Source organism: Falco cherrug, chromosome 5 (genome assembly GCF_023634085.1).
Source record: "Falco cherrug isolate bFalChe1 chromosome 5, bFalChe1.pri, whole genome shotgun sequence".
Classification (NCBI taxonomy): Eukaryota; Metazoa; Chordata; class Aves; order Falconiformes; family Falconidae; genus Falco; species Falco cherrug.
In genome coordinates, this window is record NC_073701.1 from 67426462 (window position 1) to 67444458 (window position 17997).

The following is a 17997-nucleotide window of genomic DNA, read 5'->3' on the forward strand; positions in this document are numbered from 1 at the left end:
ATTTACACATGTCAAGGCCAGAAGAGACCATTTCAACAGTTTAATTTAAGCTGGGATCTTTACAAGCGGCTAAATAAATTAGAAATCACACTTGAAAATCACACTTGAAAACAACTTCCTAAGGTGCCCTTCAGGAACACATCTTTAAAGCTTTCAAGTTGTAGAAATCTATCATACCCTTTGAGAGGGGTTTCTCTGATCAATTGTGTACCACATGAACTACTGCTATGCTGCCTCAGACAAACCTAGTGCAGAGCTGTATCGACTAAACAGCAGCCAAAACTTTTAAACCAACAGTAAATTAATAGTTTAAGGACTAGATTAGCTTTCCAGTCAAGAAGCTACCCCTACCATAGCCCTACCTGCAAAACTAACTAGTGTTTCTGGTAACTTTTGCAAATCACCCAAGCTTTGCTTTGCTGGTTTATGACATCCCAGGAATATCAAAGTGGAATTGTAGCAACCTTTTTTTTTCTTTTCTTTTCTTTTTTCTCAGTTACCTATTATTTAACCCATATGTAATACGGAGGTTGCCATGTGTTTCTGCTGGGTCCCAGGTGCCTGTGGGATCTTAAAACCAAAATATTGAGGCTCACTAGTGAGGGATATGACTAGCAGCATGTCTGTACTGGAAGTTCAGTATAAAAGCTGAGAAGTATTCTGAAAAGACTTGTCTTCTTTGATTATTACAAAGGTCTGGTCAGGAATCATGAGAAATATTCACAGGACTTAGAGCAACCAGAATAGATCACATGAGAGACTGAAGTCCAGAATAGCAAGAAATCCTCACAGAATTGCTCTTTTAGATGAATTATGTAATCAAATATCTTCTTTGTTATTTATAGTCTTTAATTTTTCATGAACAATGTTACTTTGGTTCTTGTGATACTCTATATTGAGGAAATGGAAATATATTGTAATATTAGGTACTTACTATAATATTAGGGATTATAATTACAATTTTATTGGGAAAAAAAATCTATATTTTGTGGGAAAGCATAGCAGTTAACTTCTATCAGAGAGTCCTGCTGTAAGTATTGCATAGCCAGGGGAGTCCCTCAGCCTCTTTTCTAAGCTTTCCCATATTAAAAAAAAAAGAAAAAAAGATCCAAAGCATACTTTAAAACGTTTGTCTATCTATACAGTGAGCAAAGCTTAACTAATTGACATATACTAAGCATTTTAAGAAACAGAAATGAAAATGACTGCTCAAGGAACGCAGGGATGCCAGGAGAGTGGGTCCAGCCCAGGATGGCTGCGCTCTGCCAGACCCTGTGAGGGCTGTCCCCAGCTCCAAACCCACCACACTGAGACGGGCATGACTGACAGCATCAGTATCAGGAATCCCTCTGAAGGAGTGCAAACGACAGTAAATTACCACTGATAATTATGAGAGGAAATCTCGGAGGTCATAGTTGAGGTTAGCAGCAGGGCAGAGCTGGGGTTAGGCTTGTGCTGCAGCTGCTGCAGTGCACCTGGCCTATTAGTGGGGACTTGCATTTTCAGCACTGACTTCCCCGGGAGATCAATAATTTAAAAAAAGTGATTTTTTTTTTTTTTTTTAAGAAAAAGACCTCAATGCAGAAGTATAGACTGTCATGCAGAAAGTTTTGAACCGTCACAAGTGAGGAGTATCTAATATCTTAGCAGCGGTACATGCTGAAAGCAATATTAAATCAAGCGTGGTTTATACGCCACACTATTTGTCCTCTATTTCTCTTGTTCCCTCTAATGAGAGTCTGTTGAGTTATTTTTATGGCCTTTATATTTCCCACTCCCAAGGTACTGACAATAGCTTTAAGTAATAAATGAGGGAGGAATAAGTTTCTTAAATGATCCATAATCTTCATCTATAATTACAGTTAAGGCAGTTACATTGAATATTTCATAAGGCACTGTTTCATGGCAAGAATAGGTAGCTGTCAATATTTAAAGGTGATGACCAGAACACACCAAAATATATATTCCATCTTTCCAGTTGCCTACGAAAACTGGACACATGTCACATAAAACCTGTACATTTTTCGTAATTTTTTTTAATGTCTTACCTACACTTGTAGAGCTCTCTAAAAATTTTAAAAAAGAAAGCAAAACCACCCCCAACAACCCATATATGTGAAAAAATATTTCTGAAAACCAATTATTTGATTTTAGTCACATTTTGCTATACTACTGTTACCCTCAGTTTGGGCTGCACTGTATCCTGAGCTCTCTGCTCCTGTTCTGGCTTATACTTTTCCACCAGCCCACGGAAGTGCTGCTTCTAATGCACACACAAAGGATCAGAGCATGCAGCTAATGTGCAAGGGGCACACGCTGCACTGGAGTGTGGTACAGGCTTCACCTTTCATCCAGATCAGCAGGTATAGCTGTCCCAATATCACAGGAAGCAAAAGAATCAAGGTGAATAAAACAGTTGCAGCACAAATAGTCCTCTCAAGCTTACCACAGTCAGAGGACGGGGACCTGAACTTCCCAGCTCACTCCAGAATAATAGTGTCTCTCTATTTACAATGAAGGGGTTGGAATCAGCCTAGCGCAACGTATAAAACATACTCTTCCTTACTGTTGTGATTTTCTAAAAAGATTCATTACAAAATAAAAGAGTACATAATAAAGTACAAAATAAAAGAGTGAATCTTTTATTAATTTTCTAGGTTTCAACCCCAGCTATAAAAATATCTACTTAATATCACAATAGTATAAAATCAAGTTGCAAGGTTAGTTAATTTGCCTGGACATTTACCACTAGCCTTTTTTTTTTAAAAAAAAACACCTTGAATATCAGATATTCTAGTTCTCACCTTGCAAAGCACTCCTGAAAATTATTTGTGAACAAAAAGATGGATTAATATAAATGTATTATTTATGTGTAATGAGAAAGCCCAAGTATCTGTCCTGTCACATATGTAGCTTAGCCCATACTTCTTATTTTTTACTTAATCCACCTCTACTGTTCGCAAATGGCTTTTTATGAAGACAACTGTCCTCTATGGCCTAAGCAAAAACCGATGAAACTGGTTTTATCATGACCTAGGAAATTATTCAAATGAAGCTCTCTAGAGACATATGGTTGGCATTATGAATATTTTACAGAATCATCTCTGAAAATCAGGCCAATAGCATATACACATGGGGCCAAGTTCCACTCTCAGTTATACCTTGGCAACATCACTGATTTCCCATTTGGCTACGCTACGCAAGTATTTGTTTGGCTTACTGCATGCATGTATTTTTTATCTTGTTTTCCCTTCTTCAGCCCTGCCTTCCCATTTCCCATATTGTACTTAAGAAGTTATCATCAGTGTGGAATGATTACTATTTGGGGGCTGCTGGCTGTGTCTCTCCTACTTCATAAACACAGAATAAGATGTACACAGGAACGAGGGAAAATGTACAGAAAATTATATCTAATGCAATAGTGTCTTTCCTGAGGCACTGCAACGGATGCAGAATGTTAAAACCACTTTGACTTCAACTTTGACTTCAGTCTTGCTATGATCTCCATGCAGGAAAAATGCTCAGGGAAACCCACTGACTCCACTGAGATGCCAGAAAGAGAAAGCATTTCTTGGGACTCACTGTAGGACTGGGAACGGGAGCAGGGCAAAAATAGGTTGAAATATGATGTATCCTAAGATCAGGAGACAAGTATACAAGGGTTACTATTTCTCATTCTGATGTTTCTCCTCCCTTCTCTTGTAAATAAATTCTATTTCCTTTGCATGATTTCCATTTATAAATTTAGAACCTTGGTCACAAAGACAAAATTTAATTATTTTGAATAAGAAGGCTGAGATAACTCAAGACTGACTTATGATCAAATGTGTGACCTTACAGAGGAGGAAAAATTATTCAAGAATTAGCACAATAAGACATAATAAAATATTTACAATTTTTTATAAAATAAAAATATGCTAAAAAGATTTGTACTTACCAGAATATCTTTTCCAGCCCACTTGCACTCATCCCTTCGGGAATGAGATACAGGCCAAACAATCTAAAGACACAGAACAAAAATCACATTGTGTTATTTCATGCTTCCATAATCACAAATTGCAGGCCAAATGCTACAGTGTGCCTTTACCCAGTTTCTCTTTTCCCCACTCTTGTCCTTATTTCCTTTTCTTCCATAAACTCTGATGACAAATAAATGAAACAATAGGAGCAAAATAGGGATATTAGGAATCACAGTAAAAACAATCTTGAAATATAGTCTGTCTTGTGATTCTCAGCAGTGAATCTCGGATACCAACAATAACAGGGTTGACTCTTCATTAAGTGAGTGTTCTTTTACTGTTTTTAATCTGATGTAATGGAATGGGGACTGAGAGCAAAAAATTGGAGATCCTTACTAACAATAAGTCGGGTCTATGGGAAATGCGATCTCATGTTAGAGTTACAGCATCAGAAATGAGGTGTTTCCCTCTTCAGTGCATCTACTATTTCACTCTTTTTATTGCATTTAATTAATTAAATAATAAAAAGGAAGCCATAGTATTTGAAAAGTATCACACCATCAAAATAGAAATGTTCATGCGGTTCCTATAGAGCTACCCTAACACAAGTAAATCTAACCTGGGGTTTACTGTAGTGTTTGTTTAGCAGAAAATGGATCTCACCTCATACAGAGAAAATCCAGAGACCCTCACAGTCAATTATTCATGTTTTTTTGAAAAGCTTTTAGGAATTACATATAGAATAAAACATGATCTTCCCATAAAATGCCAGGCTATTCATTTGGGAGCCTCAGATAATGCAATATGAATGGCCATAAGTCTGGATTACAGCCTTGGTGTTCAATATAGTTTGTTAAAAGAAAGTAAAAGGCAAAGTACTGAAAAAGAAATGAAAAAAGAATGAATATGGATGACAGAAGAGGTCGAAGGAGAAGTTATATATGACATTTGAAAACACATTTTGCAACCATGTTTTTAAATTCCAAATTTTCTAAAAACTTAATGAAATCCAAACAGTGATTGAACATCTTAAGTCTATAAAATAAGGCTGAAAATTTTATGACCACATTCTCTCTCCAAGGATTCCTGCTACTTCCTGTTTCTATTCTCAGCTTAAAATGTGCAAAGACATGTGAAAATTTAAATTTACTAGGTTGAAAAACATTAACCAAACTTCTGAGGTCTCCCAAAAGGAACAGTTCAAGTTCAGTTCAACTTTTGAGCAAAGATTCCTATACTATTCAAAGCAGTGTTCTAATCCATAAAACGAAAGGCTAGGTGTTCTTTTTCCTTATTCTCACAGCACAATATTTCCCTCTAATTTGTTTCAAAAGTCAGCTAAATTGAACCGCTTCTAATAGACTGGGAAGTTTGGCTTTTGGAGTTGTGCTCCTTCACAGTCATATGTTGCTATCAGCATTTAGACAGAAATCTTTGCTCTTTTTTACACGGTGGAAGTAACAACTGGTGAAGCTGGAGCTGAAGTGCAGCACTGGCTGTGCTGTAATTTTGATCAGAGTTTCTTCTGTGGTTCTCCTGCCTTTAATAAGCAGATACCTAAATTCTTTAAGCCTTTTTATCTATATTTTTAAGTTGAAATTGTAAGTCTGCTCTTCACGTCTGTTGCCAACATTCAGTTCCATGTTACCAACAATTCTTTATTTAATATAGCAATATTTGTACATAATTTCAAATAGCCTTCTAAAGGTATCTGAATATGTAAGTATGTAAGATACAATTCCTCCCATTCTACAGAGCTGTTTTCTGCAATGGAAACACCTTCTTTCCTCTAATTATTCCAGATGTTTTGCACATTAAGCTATCAATCCCTCAGAGAATTCAAATAAATAGCTAGTTTCCTTTATAGCTGCTCTAAAGAGAATAGAAAAGAAAATACCCAGTTTTCCTTTTATCCTTTTTTCCTTAGAGAATACAAATGAATAGCCTGTCTTCCCTCTGAACAGAAAACACAAGGTATTTATTGCTATCATCTTAGGAAGTTAATAGTCAAATGGGCAAAAGGTCAGGAACACCAAGAAAAAAAATAAATCCCTGGGTATTGAAGCAATATATCTCTCATAAAAGGGTACTCTCTGTATTTTAAAATGTGCCATCAAAAAACTTAATATAACAAATAAAACATCCATCCCATCGTTTACCTTCTTAGCATTTTGTCTTATTAAAATAAATGAAAAATTATTATTTTTTTTAATTTAGACTCCAACAAAAGAACATCACTTTAGTGATTGTCAGCTTTTAATTCGTTGCCAATATTTACTGGAAAATTATACTCTCCACCAAGAATGGCAAGATTTTATGGACTTAGTACTCTTTTATTAATAGTAAATCTATTCTGGTTTGAAAGCAGCAGAAGCAAAGTGCCTTCAAGTGCTGGGCTGAAGGACAGAAATAAACTCTCGGACTCTCAAACAGCTTTTTTTTTAATCTGTAAACAAATACAGAGTAATAAGGCCTTTTTGTGTAAACTGTCATAATAGTTTGGGGGTGTTAGCAGTAAACATGAAATTATGTCTTGTTTGGAAAATAGATGGATTATTCACTCATCATTTACTTTTTCATAGTCTGAAAAAAGTATTGTAGATTGTACCGTCATAGGTTATACGCTTATTATAAATTTCAGTCAGCAAATGCTTTCACTGTAACAGTATTCCTGACATCCAAACACTTACTACATAATTCACAAACTACCTGTGCTTGGCATAGTCTGAGTAATAACAATTCTGCAACATTAAAAGTCTATGTTTACATTGCACAAAACATGAATGAAAGTACCTTTTGATATTCCTTGATGTTAACCAGGTTGAAAGAAAATATGTGATCCTTTGCTCCAACGTACAGCCGACCGCGTTCTTCATCCAAGAGGAAGGTATGGTAACTGGAGCTATTAGCTAGTCCATTGAAATTGATTATATTGTTGGATTCCAACATTTCTGTAAGATAAAGGTAGTACTGTCATTGTCAATATGATCAAATAGAAGACAGGCTGATATTTTGACTTTTATAGATTTCATGTTAGGAAATTGTACTTACGGAGCAGAAACCAGCAAAAGCATTATGGACCTGGGCCCACGAATGTTTTTTATTTGAAGTTCCCAGACCCAAACTGCTTGTGAGATTCAGCTCTACACAAAGGTCAAAATGTCAGTGAAATCAATTAAAAGCCTGTATGAGGTTTTAGGTGGTAAAATTCTATCCATGTAACTCATCAACTGTTGGACAAAGTTCAGTTTTGTTCAGCGAGATTTACAAGAATAAACCTGAGGAAGACCAGCTGATAAAAAGCACATCTGAACACAAAATCGCCTACTTCCAGCTTACAACACTATTCAATGCAGATCTGTAAGTTATGAGAAAGGGTATAAGAACGACTGGTTGATGAGATAAAACAACATGTACAATCTATACTTACACATATTATCCTCCCAACTTACTGACACAGACAGAGTGTTGTTTCTTTGCTTGAAATTGTGTATTTATCCACCACAAGACTAAAACTAGAGAAGGTAATTTTGCTTCTGTTTAAACTCAAGAATAATCTTCTAGTTCTCAAACTTCACACAGAGCCGTTGCACTCTTCAAGGACAGGATTTTTTTTAAGAACATGAATCCGTAGAATCCTCTTAGCTAATCACAAACATTAACAAAGGCACATGCATCTTCCCCTAAACTGCTTAAAAATATTTTTTTTTTCCAATAAGATAATACAGACCATATTAGTATAATTTTTTGTGAAAGCACTTTTTCTTTATGCCTGTTTATCTACATTCTTATCGGGACCAAAGCCAAACCACCTCTATCATTTCAAGGCATGTCTGCACTAGACAGTCATCAATAAGGAACTTTTCCCGTGATGACAAATCCGACACAGTTCAGGCCTCGACCTTGTGATGTACGGAGGCGAACATGCAGTTTTAAGAGCAAGAGCAGTTCCTTCGATGCCAGTGCAGCTCCTCACACCGCACCCCTGAGGACAGATGAGAAAGGGAGCAAGTACATTGGGATCCAAGGGCTGATAGCTAGAAGGCATGGACAGCCCTTCAGGCATCTAAGGACTGTGTTAGCTGGGCCATACACGCAAGCCAAGGGGACGTGTGGCTCCTCTCAAAATAGCTGCCAAATGCTTAGATGTCTAGGCTTTGCCTGACAGCGCAGCTACCTGCTAGGACTTTGGTTTTCAGTAAGATCGATTCCATTTTCCACCATTACTCCAGTTAATGAGACTGTGTAAGATAGAATGCCCATGCTGATAAAAATCAGGGTGAAATTGCTGTTAAAACAGAAGCTTCTGCTTCATTTTCTTATTAAAATAATTTTCCTTCTTTTTTTTCCCTTCTTTTATTTTAACCAGGACAAAGAAGATGTTAGCTGGGGCTTTTTTGGACCTATATAATAGTGGTACTTATGATTCTACAGACTTTCAGTGCCTGCAGATTGGTAGTCCCACAGTTGTTAAACCTATTTTTCACATTTGCTTATACCAGGTGGATTTTGAAGCCCGCTGGTATAAAATGGTTAAAAAATACTAGGCAACAAATTCAAGGAAGACAAAGATAACACGAAGAGTTGCATATAGTTCAGGCTAGTTTTGCCCCAGCGTTCTTTGAGCTTATTTGGAAAAACTCTCACTGGCACCAAAAAGAGTTTGCGTAGCAGGACAGCAAAGTGTCAAGAGTATGCACTATATATTGTTCCTGATTCTATGTTTTCCCATTTGTATTACAGAATACTTTTTTAATCTCGTACTGCTCAAGACTAAAGTTTTCAATTTATTTATTTTTTTTTAATGTAACAAGAAGAAATCAAATCACCCCAAGCAGTCTTGTCAAAATAATTCTTCTGGCTTCCTGCCAAGTTCTAGAATTTGACTGTATTGTCCTCCAGTTCACTTATTTGCATTTTGTTAGAGACTTTACTAATTCTCTTTACATTGTAATGACTGATTCAGATGTTGAATGTCGACTCACTAAATAGTGAGTGATGCAGATGATTGATTGCTTAACTTGTCTTAGAACTCTCTTGCTAGAAATGCTTTGCTGTCATCTGTATCTGATCATTTTTCTTATAATATAGCTGTCAAAAGCCTTTGTAATTATTTCATCTTTCTTGGTTTGGAGTCACATAGGTATGATTCTGCCCTTTGTGACTGCAGTGTAAAGACAAGTGTTTGCTGAAGTCAATGTTACACTAATTTAAAACTGATATAAATGAAAATAAGATTGGTTAGGCACACACCTGCTTGGTTTAAAACAACCCTGATATGATTTTGCTAATGCAGAGTTCTAAATATTCACATCTACAGATGGTGATTGATGTTTTCTTTCTAATATTCATGAAAAATGCCAGATCATAACTATGGAGCCTAAGGTTTATTACAGCCAGGAATAAATTACATCATCATCTCCTCTGTTCATATGTCTCCACAGTATAACATAAAAGGACCAGGTGTAGCTGTGCAGGGTTATATATATATATATATTTTTTTCCCCCCCCTTTTAATTTTATGTGACTCTTCAGAGCATGCAACAATGTTAAAGGTAACACTGGTGAGTTTTTTTGTGAATATGCAAATTAAAGTCAAACTAAAAGCTAAATCTCATTGCCTTCTCTAAGGTTAGGACATTTCTCCTGGGTTTTAATGCACTGTCTGTCATATTGTCCCGTTATTGACTTCTGCAGGAGACGACCAGATTCCCATGGCCCACTGCCCCAAAGATTAGGCCTAAGCACATTCCAAGCAGTGTAGTTCAAACTATGTGAAATCAGGTTTCTCCCTCTCAGGAATCAGGTTGAGAATATAGGTTGAGGAGAAAAATGTAATTGGGGTGCTGATAATTCTCATTCACTACTAATTTAGTTAGGATTGAGCTACATCACAACTAAGAGGTGAAAATCTAAATAATCTCTGTAGTTCCTCTGCTGTTTATTCTAATTTACACATATTCCTTTATGTGACATTTGGGGAAGGACTGTTGAAGAGCAAAGCAGTGGCATTTGCGCAATCAATACCAATTAAGTATTCTACTTCCTCATATCATTAGTTTCAAAGTGTTTACCATCCTGTGCCTTTTCAGTATCCAGCCAGTGGCTGTTGCTGAGAGAATGACAGAAATGGCAGTGACAGGGTACTGTCATCCATCAGTTCTCTTAGCCGTCAATCAGTCATGCTGGCAAGGCACACGGCTGGTCAGTGCTAAAATAAGCCAAGATTTACAACAAAGATTGCATTGCAATGATAAGAGGAAAGTGATGAATGCCTTCAATAAGTCACTGAAATTAATACTGTCTACGCCACGTACCCTAATCCTTTTCCATTTGTTGTTTTTGTTTGTATTAAAGGTTGGCATATCCATGAGCTATGCATACAGGTAATGGTTACCTGTACTTGGAAGTCCTTTTTTGACTTCCTCTGTGCTTTCTTCAGGTATTTTTTATTGCAAAGATGGTAATACTACTCCACCAGTTCTTGCAGCCGAGTACCGTTCCTTCCGTAATTGCTCAGAGAGCATTTTCTTAGTTCCTTTTGACACCTCCTCGGATGCAGTCATGCCTCTTGTTTTGAACAGGGATGAGTGAACCCTATAAAGCTAACCACTGCACATTATGGCTGTAATATTGTCTATAAAATGCTGTATGAGGTAGATTTAGAGTGGGTGGTGATATTTTGGAGGTAATAAAGACTGCATTGCTTTCGTTATCAGTGCTTGCTTCCCACATTTATTAAGTGTTGCAGGTGACCAAAGCTAACGGTTTGAAAAAACCACCATATTATAATGAATTTTCACTTGTGAGGACCACTGAAGCCAGCTGGAGGTTGAGTTTCCAAGGCTTGTGGGACAGATTCTCCTACTAACTTCAAGTACCTTTAACTGACAGTCCTGACTTGCTTGCTCTGTCTTACTCTCTCTGCCAGTGTCCAAGTTCCGATGTGCCTTCCTGTAGAGTCTGCATGGTCTTGCTTTTGTTAACTGTTGATCCAGTCTGACTTGTGTAAGAACACTCACTTTGCCAGACTGCTGGCAAATCTACAGAAGAAAACCAGTCCCTAGCTTTTGCCTTCCTTTTAATACATGGTTATTTAAATTGCTAATGGAATTGCAATTTAATAGTATGTATACACACAGAGGGCCAAATTCCTGCAGTGCAATCCATGGAGATATGCATGTACAAGGAATGTGGATTTGGTTTATTTTTATTACTTTTTCTTTCATTAAAGAATAAGCCAGAAAACCACAGCTATAGCTAAGATGAATACAGTCAGGCAGATCCTGAGGTTTGCTTTATCCATGATTGGTATTCCACTGTAAACCTTGTTTTATGTCTGTGTTCCTTCAGCAGAGTTTGTCAAGAGGAGAACATAACAAAAGAAAACCATCTTATTTTTTACTAATCTACCACCAGGCCAACCATCATTTTAGCAAGAGGGAGTCTGTCCATGTAACAAGTTAAAAAATTTTTGAGCTTTGGCCTGTGTTCCCCTTGTAGGCGTCACAATAACATGCCAGCCAAGATTATTTTCATTGATAAAGATCAAAGGGGTCATATCAACTTCTAGAAGAATCAGAGGGAATGTCTCCCAGTTTCCTCAGTAGGATTCAGCTCTGGCCCTGTCCTATTGCCGGTGACTCCACATTGTGTCTGGATTATGCAGGCAGTCCTGCTCGTCACAACATGCCATGGAATCAAATGAGTGGGTTGCTGGTTGCACAAAATTCTCGACCTTCATTCCTTTGCCAGCAACGATAAGATCTCACTGTGTATCTCCAAGCAGTAGATAAAAGATGAGTCAGTGTGTATTATGCCATCAAACAAGGATTTTGCTGAATTGTGAGCCATGCCTCCCACAACGTCATGCTAGAACATTTCCTTCTTCTCTCGCCAGGCTTTTACTTTGGCTGCAGAGTATCAGGTGCCGCATGTTCACACATGCATTCATTGCTAACACAGACACATATTGTGCCTGTTCTGTATATCAGCATGTATATCTGTCTAAATAATCCTGGGCATAAACTAGTCATTACACTCTGAGTGATTATTTGCTGGATTCTGAGATACTAATTTTACCATGCAAGGAAAGAAGTGGTTGTTTTTTCACTTCCAGCCTCTCCTGTAGCTTCCCCATGTTATTGCTCTGACTGTAGATGGTGAAGTCATATCCCTGCGAAACAGTTAAGGAAAAGGCAGAGACCAGCAGGAAATCGTGGCAGCTTCCTGCAAGGCATTAGCCAGCAGAGATTGGCAAGACCAGGGATGTAAGCAAGGAAAAGGCACCAGATCTCTTGTGAGTCCGTTCCCCGTCTGGAAGAGACAATGGCTGCCGTGCACACAGTGGGATATTTCCTTGGGGTATTTCCATACATTATAAAAGTTGACAGGAACTAACTCAGATGGGTGCTTGTCGGATGTCTCAAATCAGGTGAGCTTGACCCCATCCCAAGTCTAATATTTAGTAACATGGCCAATGGCCTGAAGCATAACTTCTTTTCTCTCCTGTTCAGAGTCTGACTGCTTTATACCTCAATTACTTTATTTCATCTACACATCAGCCATCACTGGGACTTTAGGCTCTAGCCCTCACTAAGGAGAATGGTATAGCCACTCACTCTAGGAAAAAAATATAAGAATCATGATGACAGTCTATGTCAGCTAAGTCAGAACAAACTTCTACAGAGTAATGATTTAAAACAAAGGAGAGCGAATGTATCCACTGTTTAATATTTTGTCTGAGAAAAAAATAAAAATAGTAATAAAAAAATAATTGTAGAAACTTTTGTTTATTACATCTTTTACTTTAACTGGTCAGGCTATCAGTCTTTTAGTAATATCTAAACTGTTCCAATATTCCAAATTATTTTTAGCAATTAGCTCTTGATTTTATATTAGGAGCAGAAGGAAAAAAGACACAGAAAAAATTATCAAAAACTTCTGCTTTCACATAATTTTAGAATTACACTGCTTTGGAATATCAGAAAGTGATAGTTTTATCTGAAATGAAACAAAAAGTAGGTTTATAAAGTCTATGAGATCACATAGTGCAATAAGTGGTTTATCTATTTTTACAAATGTAACAACAAAACTTTTGTAATCAGCACCTTTGGGTTTTTGCTACATTATGAGCCAGATAAACTTGAAACTACACAGCATTTGTTGTTGATGGCAATTCAGTGTTATTGTAATTTGAATGAGATAAATCACTGGGAGAAAAGGGAGGGTTATCTTATCAGTAATCAAAATACAATTGGAACAGAGCCTCTCACAGCTGTTCAATCAGCCCTAGCTTTCATCTTCTTCATCTACCTTATCATAACAGTTGCCAATCACCAGGTTTCACTGAACTCTACTGGAAGGAGAAAAAAACAGTAACTTTTTTTTTTTCCCTGCAATACTTTTGTTTCTGAGAGAACATGTAGTTCTGAAACACAGTTCAGGGAACTATGTTTTCATTACAATTTATCAATTAGAAGTAGCTAGGACAAGATATACAGTTCTTAGTGCACTCATGATGTAAACCAAGCATTTTAAATGAAACACTCCTGCCTACCTTCCACTGCAGCAAAGAAAACTTGAGGGCTGTGTGTATAGTTTGATTAAAACCAGATACTTGGACAGAGGAATGTTGCACCAATGTTTTGTTTCAGTTGCACCGGCATAAGCATGGACTCCTTTGACTTCAAAATACTGATGCATATGTTTTTTATACTGTAAAACTGAGAGAAGATTTTAGCTCATTAATGTCAGCGCTATTTAGCTACATGACAGCCCTTAAAGTGTTCTTGATTTCAATAATTGAAGGGGTCACATGATATTTCAAAGACATAAAACATTTAGATTTTAAGAGCCAACCTGTTTTCCCTTCATTATTTGCATTACTTGTCCTTTTTGTCTCCCAAAGTGAATCCAGATTATCCCTATTGCTCAGTTGTTTTCTTATAAAACATGAGAAATATTAACCTCTGTGATAAAGAAAGGCATGTAAGCTTGTTTTCATATATTTTTAAAATTATTGTAACATCTCATATGAATTTAGCTTTGTAAGAAAGGTTATAGCACATATTTAACTGCAAACTTCACAGATATATAAGCATAACATTGTTACAAAATCACAGACAATAACTATTACCCACAGCATTTGTGTGTGTGTGATGAATTGGGTAGAAATAGATGATGGTGAAAAGAGACCAGGATTTGGTTTTACTAAGCAGTTATCTAAGGGGAAATTTATCTGGCTTAATATTTGAGTAGGTAACGTCTTTGCTTCTTCCCATTTGTTCTGGTATAAAGTGCTCAGGAGAAATAACAGAAGCAATGCTTCGTACAATGATCCCCCAGTTTTTAAGGACAACATCTATAACTCTCAAGGTTTTCTAAAATGTGGCAAAATAATAGGGCAAAAGACTGAGCTAATGAGGATGTTTTCTAAACATGCTAATTCAAATAGCAGAAACACTGTAAGCTATCCTTGGGTATATTCTATAATTATATATATATTACCTTTGGTAATACTGTATATTACCCTTGGGTAATATGTCCTTGGAGAGCCTGCTTAGCTCAGTGTGGCGCTGTGTGACACTAAATTGCAGCATCTGAGCTAGCGCAGGTAAACAGCCAGCTAAATCCCATTCATTAAGTAACTCAGATACCAGATTTAGTTAGCAGTTCATCAGTTCTTAGCTGTTTGTATGATAGTACTGGAAAGTTAATCTTCAACAAGCAGAACCGGTACTGGTTATCAAGAAAGTGAAATTGTGGCTAGCTGTCACTTCAAAGATTACCTTATCTATAACCAGTACCATCCTTGCCTCATTAAATATCATCACAGAGGCATGAACACCTTTCCAATTACTAACAGCACAGATAATTGTTTTCCCAGGGCACAAATGTAATTCATTTGGCCAAGCAGGAATGAGGTGGGAAGACTGTCATATCCCACCCTCTGCATGGCCCTCTGCATGGAACCGTTGGGTCCAAGCACAGCATAACGCACAGCTTTTGCTCACTGGCTGTTCCCCAGAAAAGCAAGATACAGATTTTCCATTCATGAACGTTTTCTCCTCAAACAAAAGCAAAGCAGGAAAGGAACTGTTGCTCTATAGGTACAGCTACTTGCTCAAAACGTTGACCATGCTGCAGTGTAGACACACCTGAGCTGCCTTGAATGCTACTTAAGCACTTGTAGAGCCTACCACTGGCTAGGAGGTCAGCAAAGATTAATTGCTTTTGCTCCTCATCTAATTGTGCCTTGATGACCCTGCATGTTAAATGACTGGGCTAAATGACATCAGGCTAAACAGGGAAGCTACTTTGAAGTTAGCTCAGGGGATATGCCTATGGTCATAATCATGACAATTACCGAAAGCCAGATATCCTCAATGCAAAGACAAAATGCCCACATGCTGGTTTTTGCACAAGTATAATTTGAGAAGTTTTAGGATTTTAAAAATTATTTTAAAAGTAATCTTCCAAAGAACCATTATTTCTGAAAAAAAGCCAAACATCTCAGGTGAAAATAAAAGTCTGGGTAATGTCAAAACCTGTCAAGATGTTTGGGGACTGTTAGGCAACAAACGACTTCAAATACCGTAATGTTTTAAAAAATTCCTTTCTGAAAAGTTGGCCTAATGAGGTCAGTTATATTTTTTTTTCTTCTCATTCATCTCTTAACAACACTGTCCTTTATCCTAAGTTCCTAAGAATTGAACCTGAAAGTCCAAAATCCAGTCAGTGTCTTTATGATTCACGTACCATGGACAATTAGGAATCAAAAGTAACAACACTGTCAATACATGTACTGGAGTCGCAGCTGTGATAATAAAATCCTTCCTCCTGCAAGTATGTTCCTTTTTCAGGGCAAAGGGTATTACAGCATTTTCTAACTCTTAAACAAATTTTGGTTTCAGATACCAAGCCAGTGTACTTCAAAACCAAGTGAGCTCATTTAAAAGGATTAGTAAATACAAAGTGCTAGGTTTGTTAGGGATTTCAGGGAAATTTTTCAAAAACCCTGGTGGTTTCATTTTCAAGCATGACTTTGGTACTTGACAACCAAGATACCATTGGCTCTGAGTGAGTCTTATGGGGTAGGTCCATGAAGGATTTAGATGCCATATCTGAGGTGGTGTGAGACTGAGGGTAGCTTGCAGTGGGGCAGCCTTCATTGCGTGGGGGTGTCAGCTCTTTCACTGGTGTAAGAAGCTGCAAGCGAGCATGTCTCTCCACAGCTTAAAATACTGTGACGTAGGGGGAAAATCCACCATAGGTAGATTCGGTCTGAAAGCAAACAAGTCTTTCTTTGATGTATTTTTTAAATTACTATTATTATCAAGCAATTTAAGATACAAATAGACTTTGGGGTAGTTCTGCTTGTAGGTAAATCATTATATTTTATTTAGCAGCTGGCTTAGGTGGACCGTATCCAGGTTTTCTGACATGGCTACAAATCAGTGACCTCATATATTCAATTGCAGACGTAGCTATCAACTCTCCCTATGTTAAAATTTGGTTTTGCAGAGTGGGATCCACCCTTAACTTTGATCACATATCCAGCACTTTGAGGAATTGTCTTTTCACATTAATAGAACAGAGGAGTAAAATTCACGCTTGGCCTTACATCCTTCGCTCTTCTGGTAGTTCTTGTTTACTCTAATCCATGAGGGTAGAGTTTCGATTAATTTCAGCAAGGGGCTGAAAGCACTGACTGCAGTTAAACAGATACACACAGCTCTGCTAATGCACTTTAATTGCAGCAAAATAAAGGAGGGACCACTTCGATCCACCTTGCACAGAATTCAGTGCCAAAAGAGTGGTGATGCTCAATTTTGCTCTTAATTTACCCTAGTGAGAAATCAATGGAGTTACACCATGGATAAAAGAATATGATTGCTGTGTTTGCACAATGTGTGGAATATTTAGCACCCATTAGATTAACTATTACTTCAAACTAGTTACTATTATTTATCAAATGTTTCCAGTTAGAAGCTGTGGTTAGGTTAGGTTCTGTACATCAAAAAGGAATTTCCAGTTCTTCCGTTCCATCCAAATGTCATAAACATCACTAAAAATCAAACAGCAGCAAAGCCCCCAATACCATTTTTTCAACTCAGAGTGAATTTTCTCATGCTTAAAGCTGCTCTATGAGTCAGTTTTACATTTCTTTCAGGTTACACAAACCAAACTAGGTCTACTTTCAATGTTTTTGTAATTATTACACACTCAAATGTGGAACAAGAAATTTCTAATTAACTGCTAGATTCAAAATGGAAAATAAGCCCTAAATACAATTTTTACATTAATTTCCTGAACTTTGGCCATACTCCAAAGGGGTGGGGAGGAGCGCATTTCTACCTAAAATTTCATGGCATGCGTGCAAACTTTGAACTGTAATTCTGATAACAACAAAAAAAATTACAGGGTGAAGTGCTTTAACTAGTCTTAAAATCTTCCCCACAATGTCTTAATTCATTTCACACAACACAGCGTTAAGCTGTGGAAGTTCTTGTCAAGGGCTTCTGTAGATGGTAAAGCTGTTTACAGTTTCAAGGGGCAAAGTGATAAGAGGAAGAAAAATCCTTAAAAGCCTATGAAATTCAGGGACCCAGCTTCTAGCTCACCAAGTTCCTGACATTCAAATTTTAGGAGTCTCAGAGGGAACTATCACTATCTGATTGACCTAACCCTGCTGTCTTCTCCTACTATGCAGAATCCCTGTTATGGAAACCCCATATGATGTGTTTGCTTTGGCTGTGGTTGCAGACAGCATATTCCCCTCCTAGTCACTCATGGATACAAATGCAGCCGTGACTTGAGTCTTCAGAAGAAAAGTGGAGGTGCAAGACATGAGATGTGATTCAGCAAAACAAGCACTGCTATTCCCTTCTCACCTGGACCACGCTCAGTGGCTGCCAGCGGGGCCTCCCTGACCCACCCTCCCTTCTTCCAAGCCTTTTGGGCCTCTCTGGGTGACTGGAAGTATTTGCAAATAGCACCATTTTCACACTGATTGAATCCATCTTCTGCAACAGCA

At 37.5% G+C, this 17997-nt stretch overlaps 1 protein-coding gene across 1 annotated transcript in view; it reads right to left on the reverse strand.

Moving 5' to 3' along the window:
- SEMA3A (semaphorin 3A) overlaps positions 1–17997 on the reverse strand; it is a 170176-nt gene that overhangs the window by 114362 nt on the left and 37817 nt on the right. The window contains exons 2-3 of the mRNA XM_055712532.1: positions 6753–6910; positions 3938–4000 (exon numbers count right to left, since the gene is read on the reverse strand). Coding sequence (XP_055568507.1) covers positions 3938–4000; positions 6753–6910 — 221 coding nt within the window. The remainder of the gene's footprint in view (positions 1–3937; positions 4001–6752; positions 6911–17997) is intronic.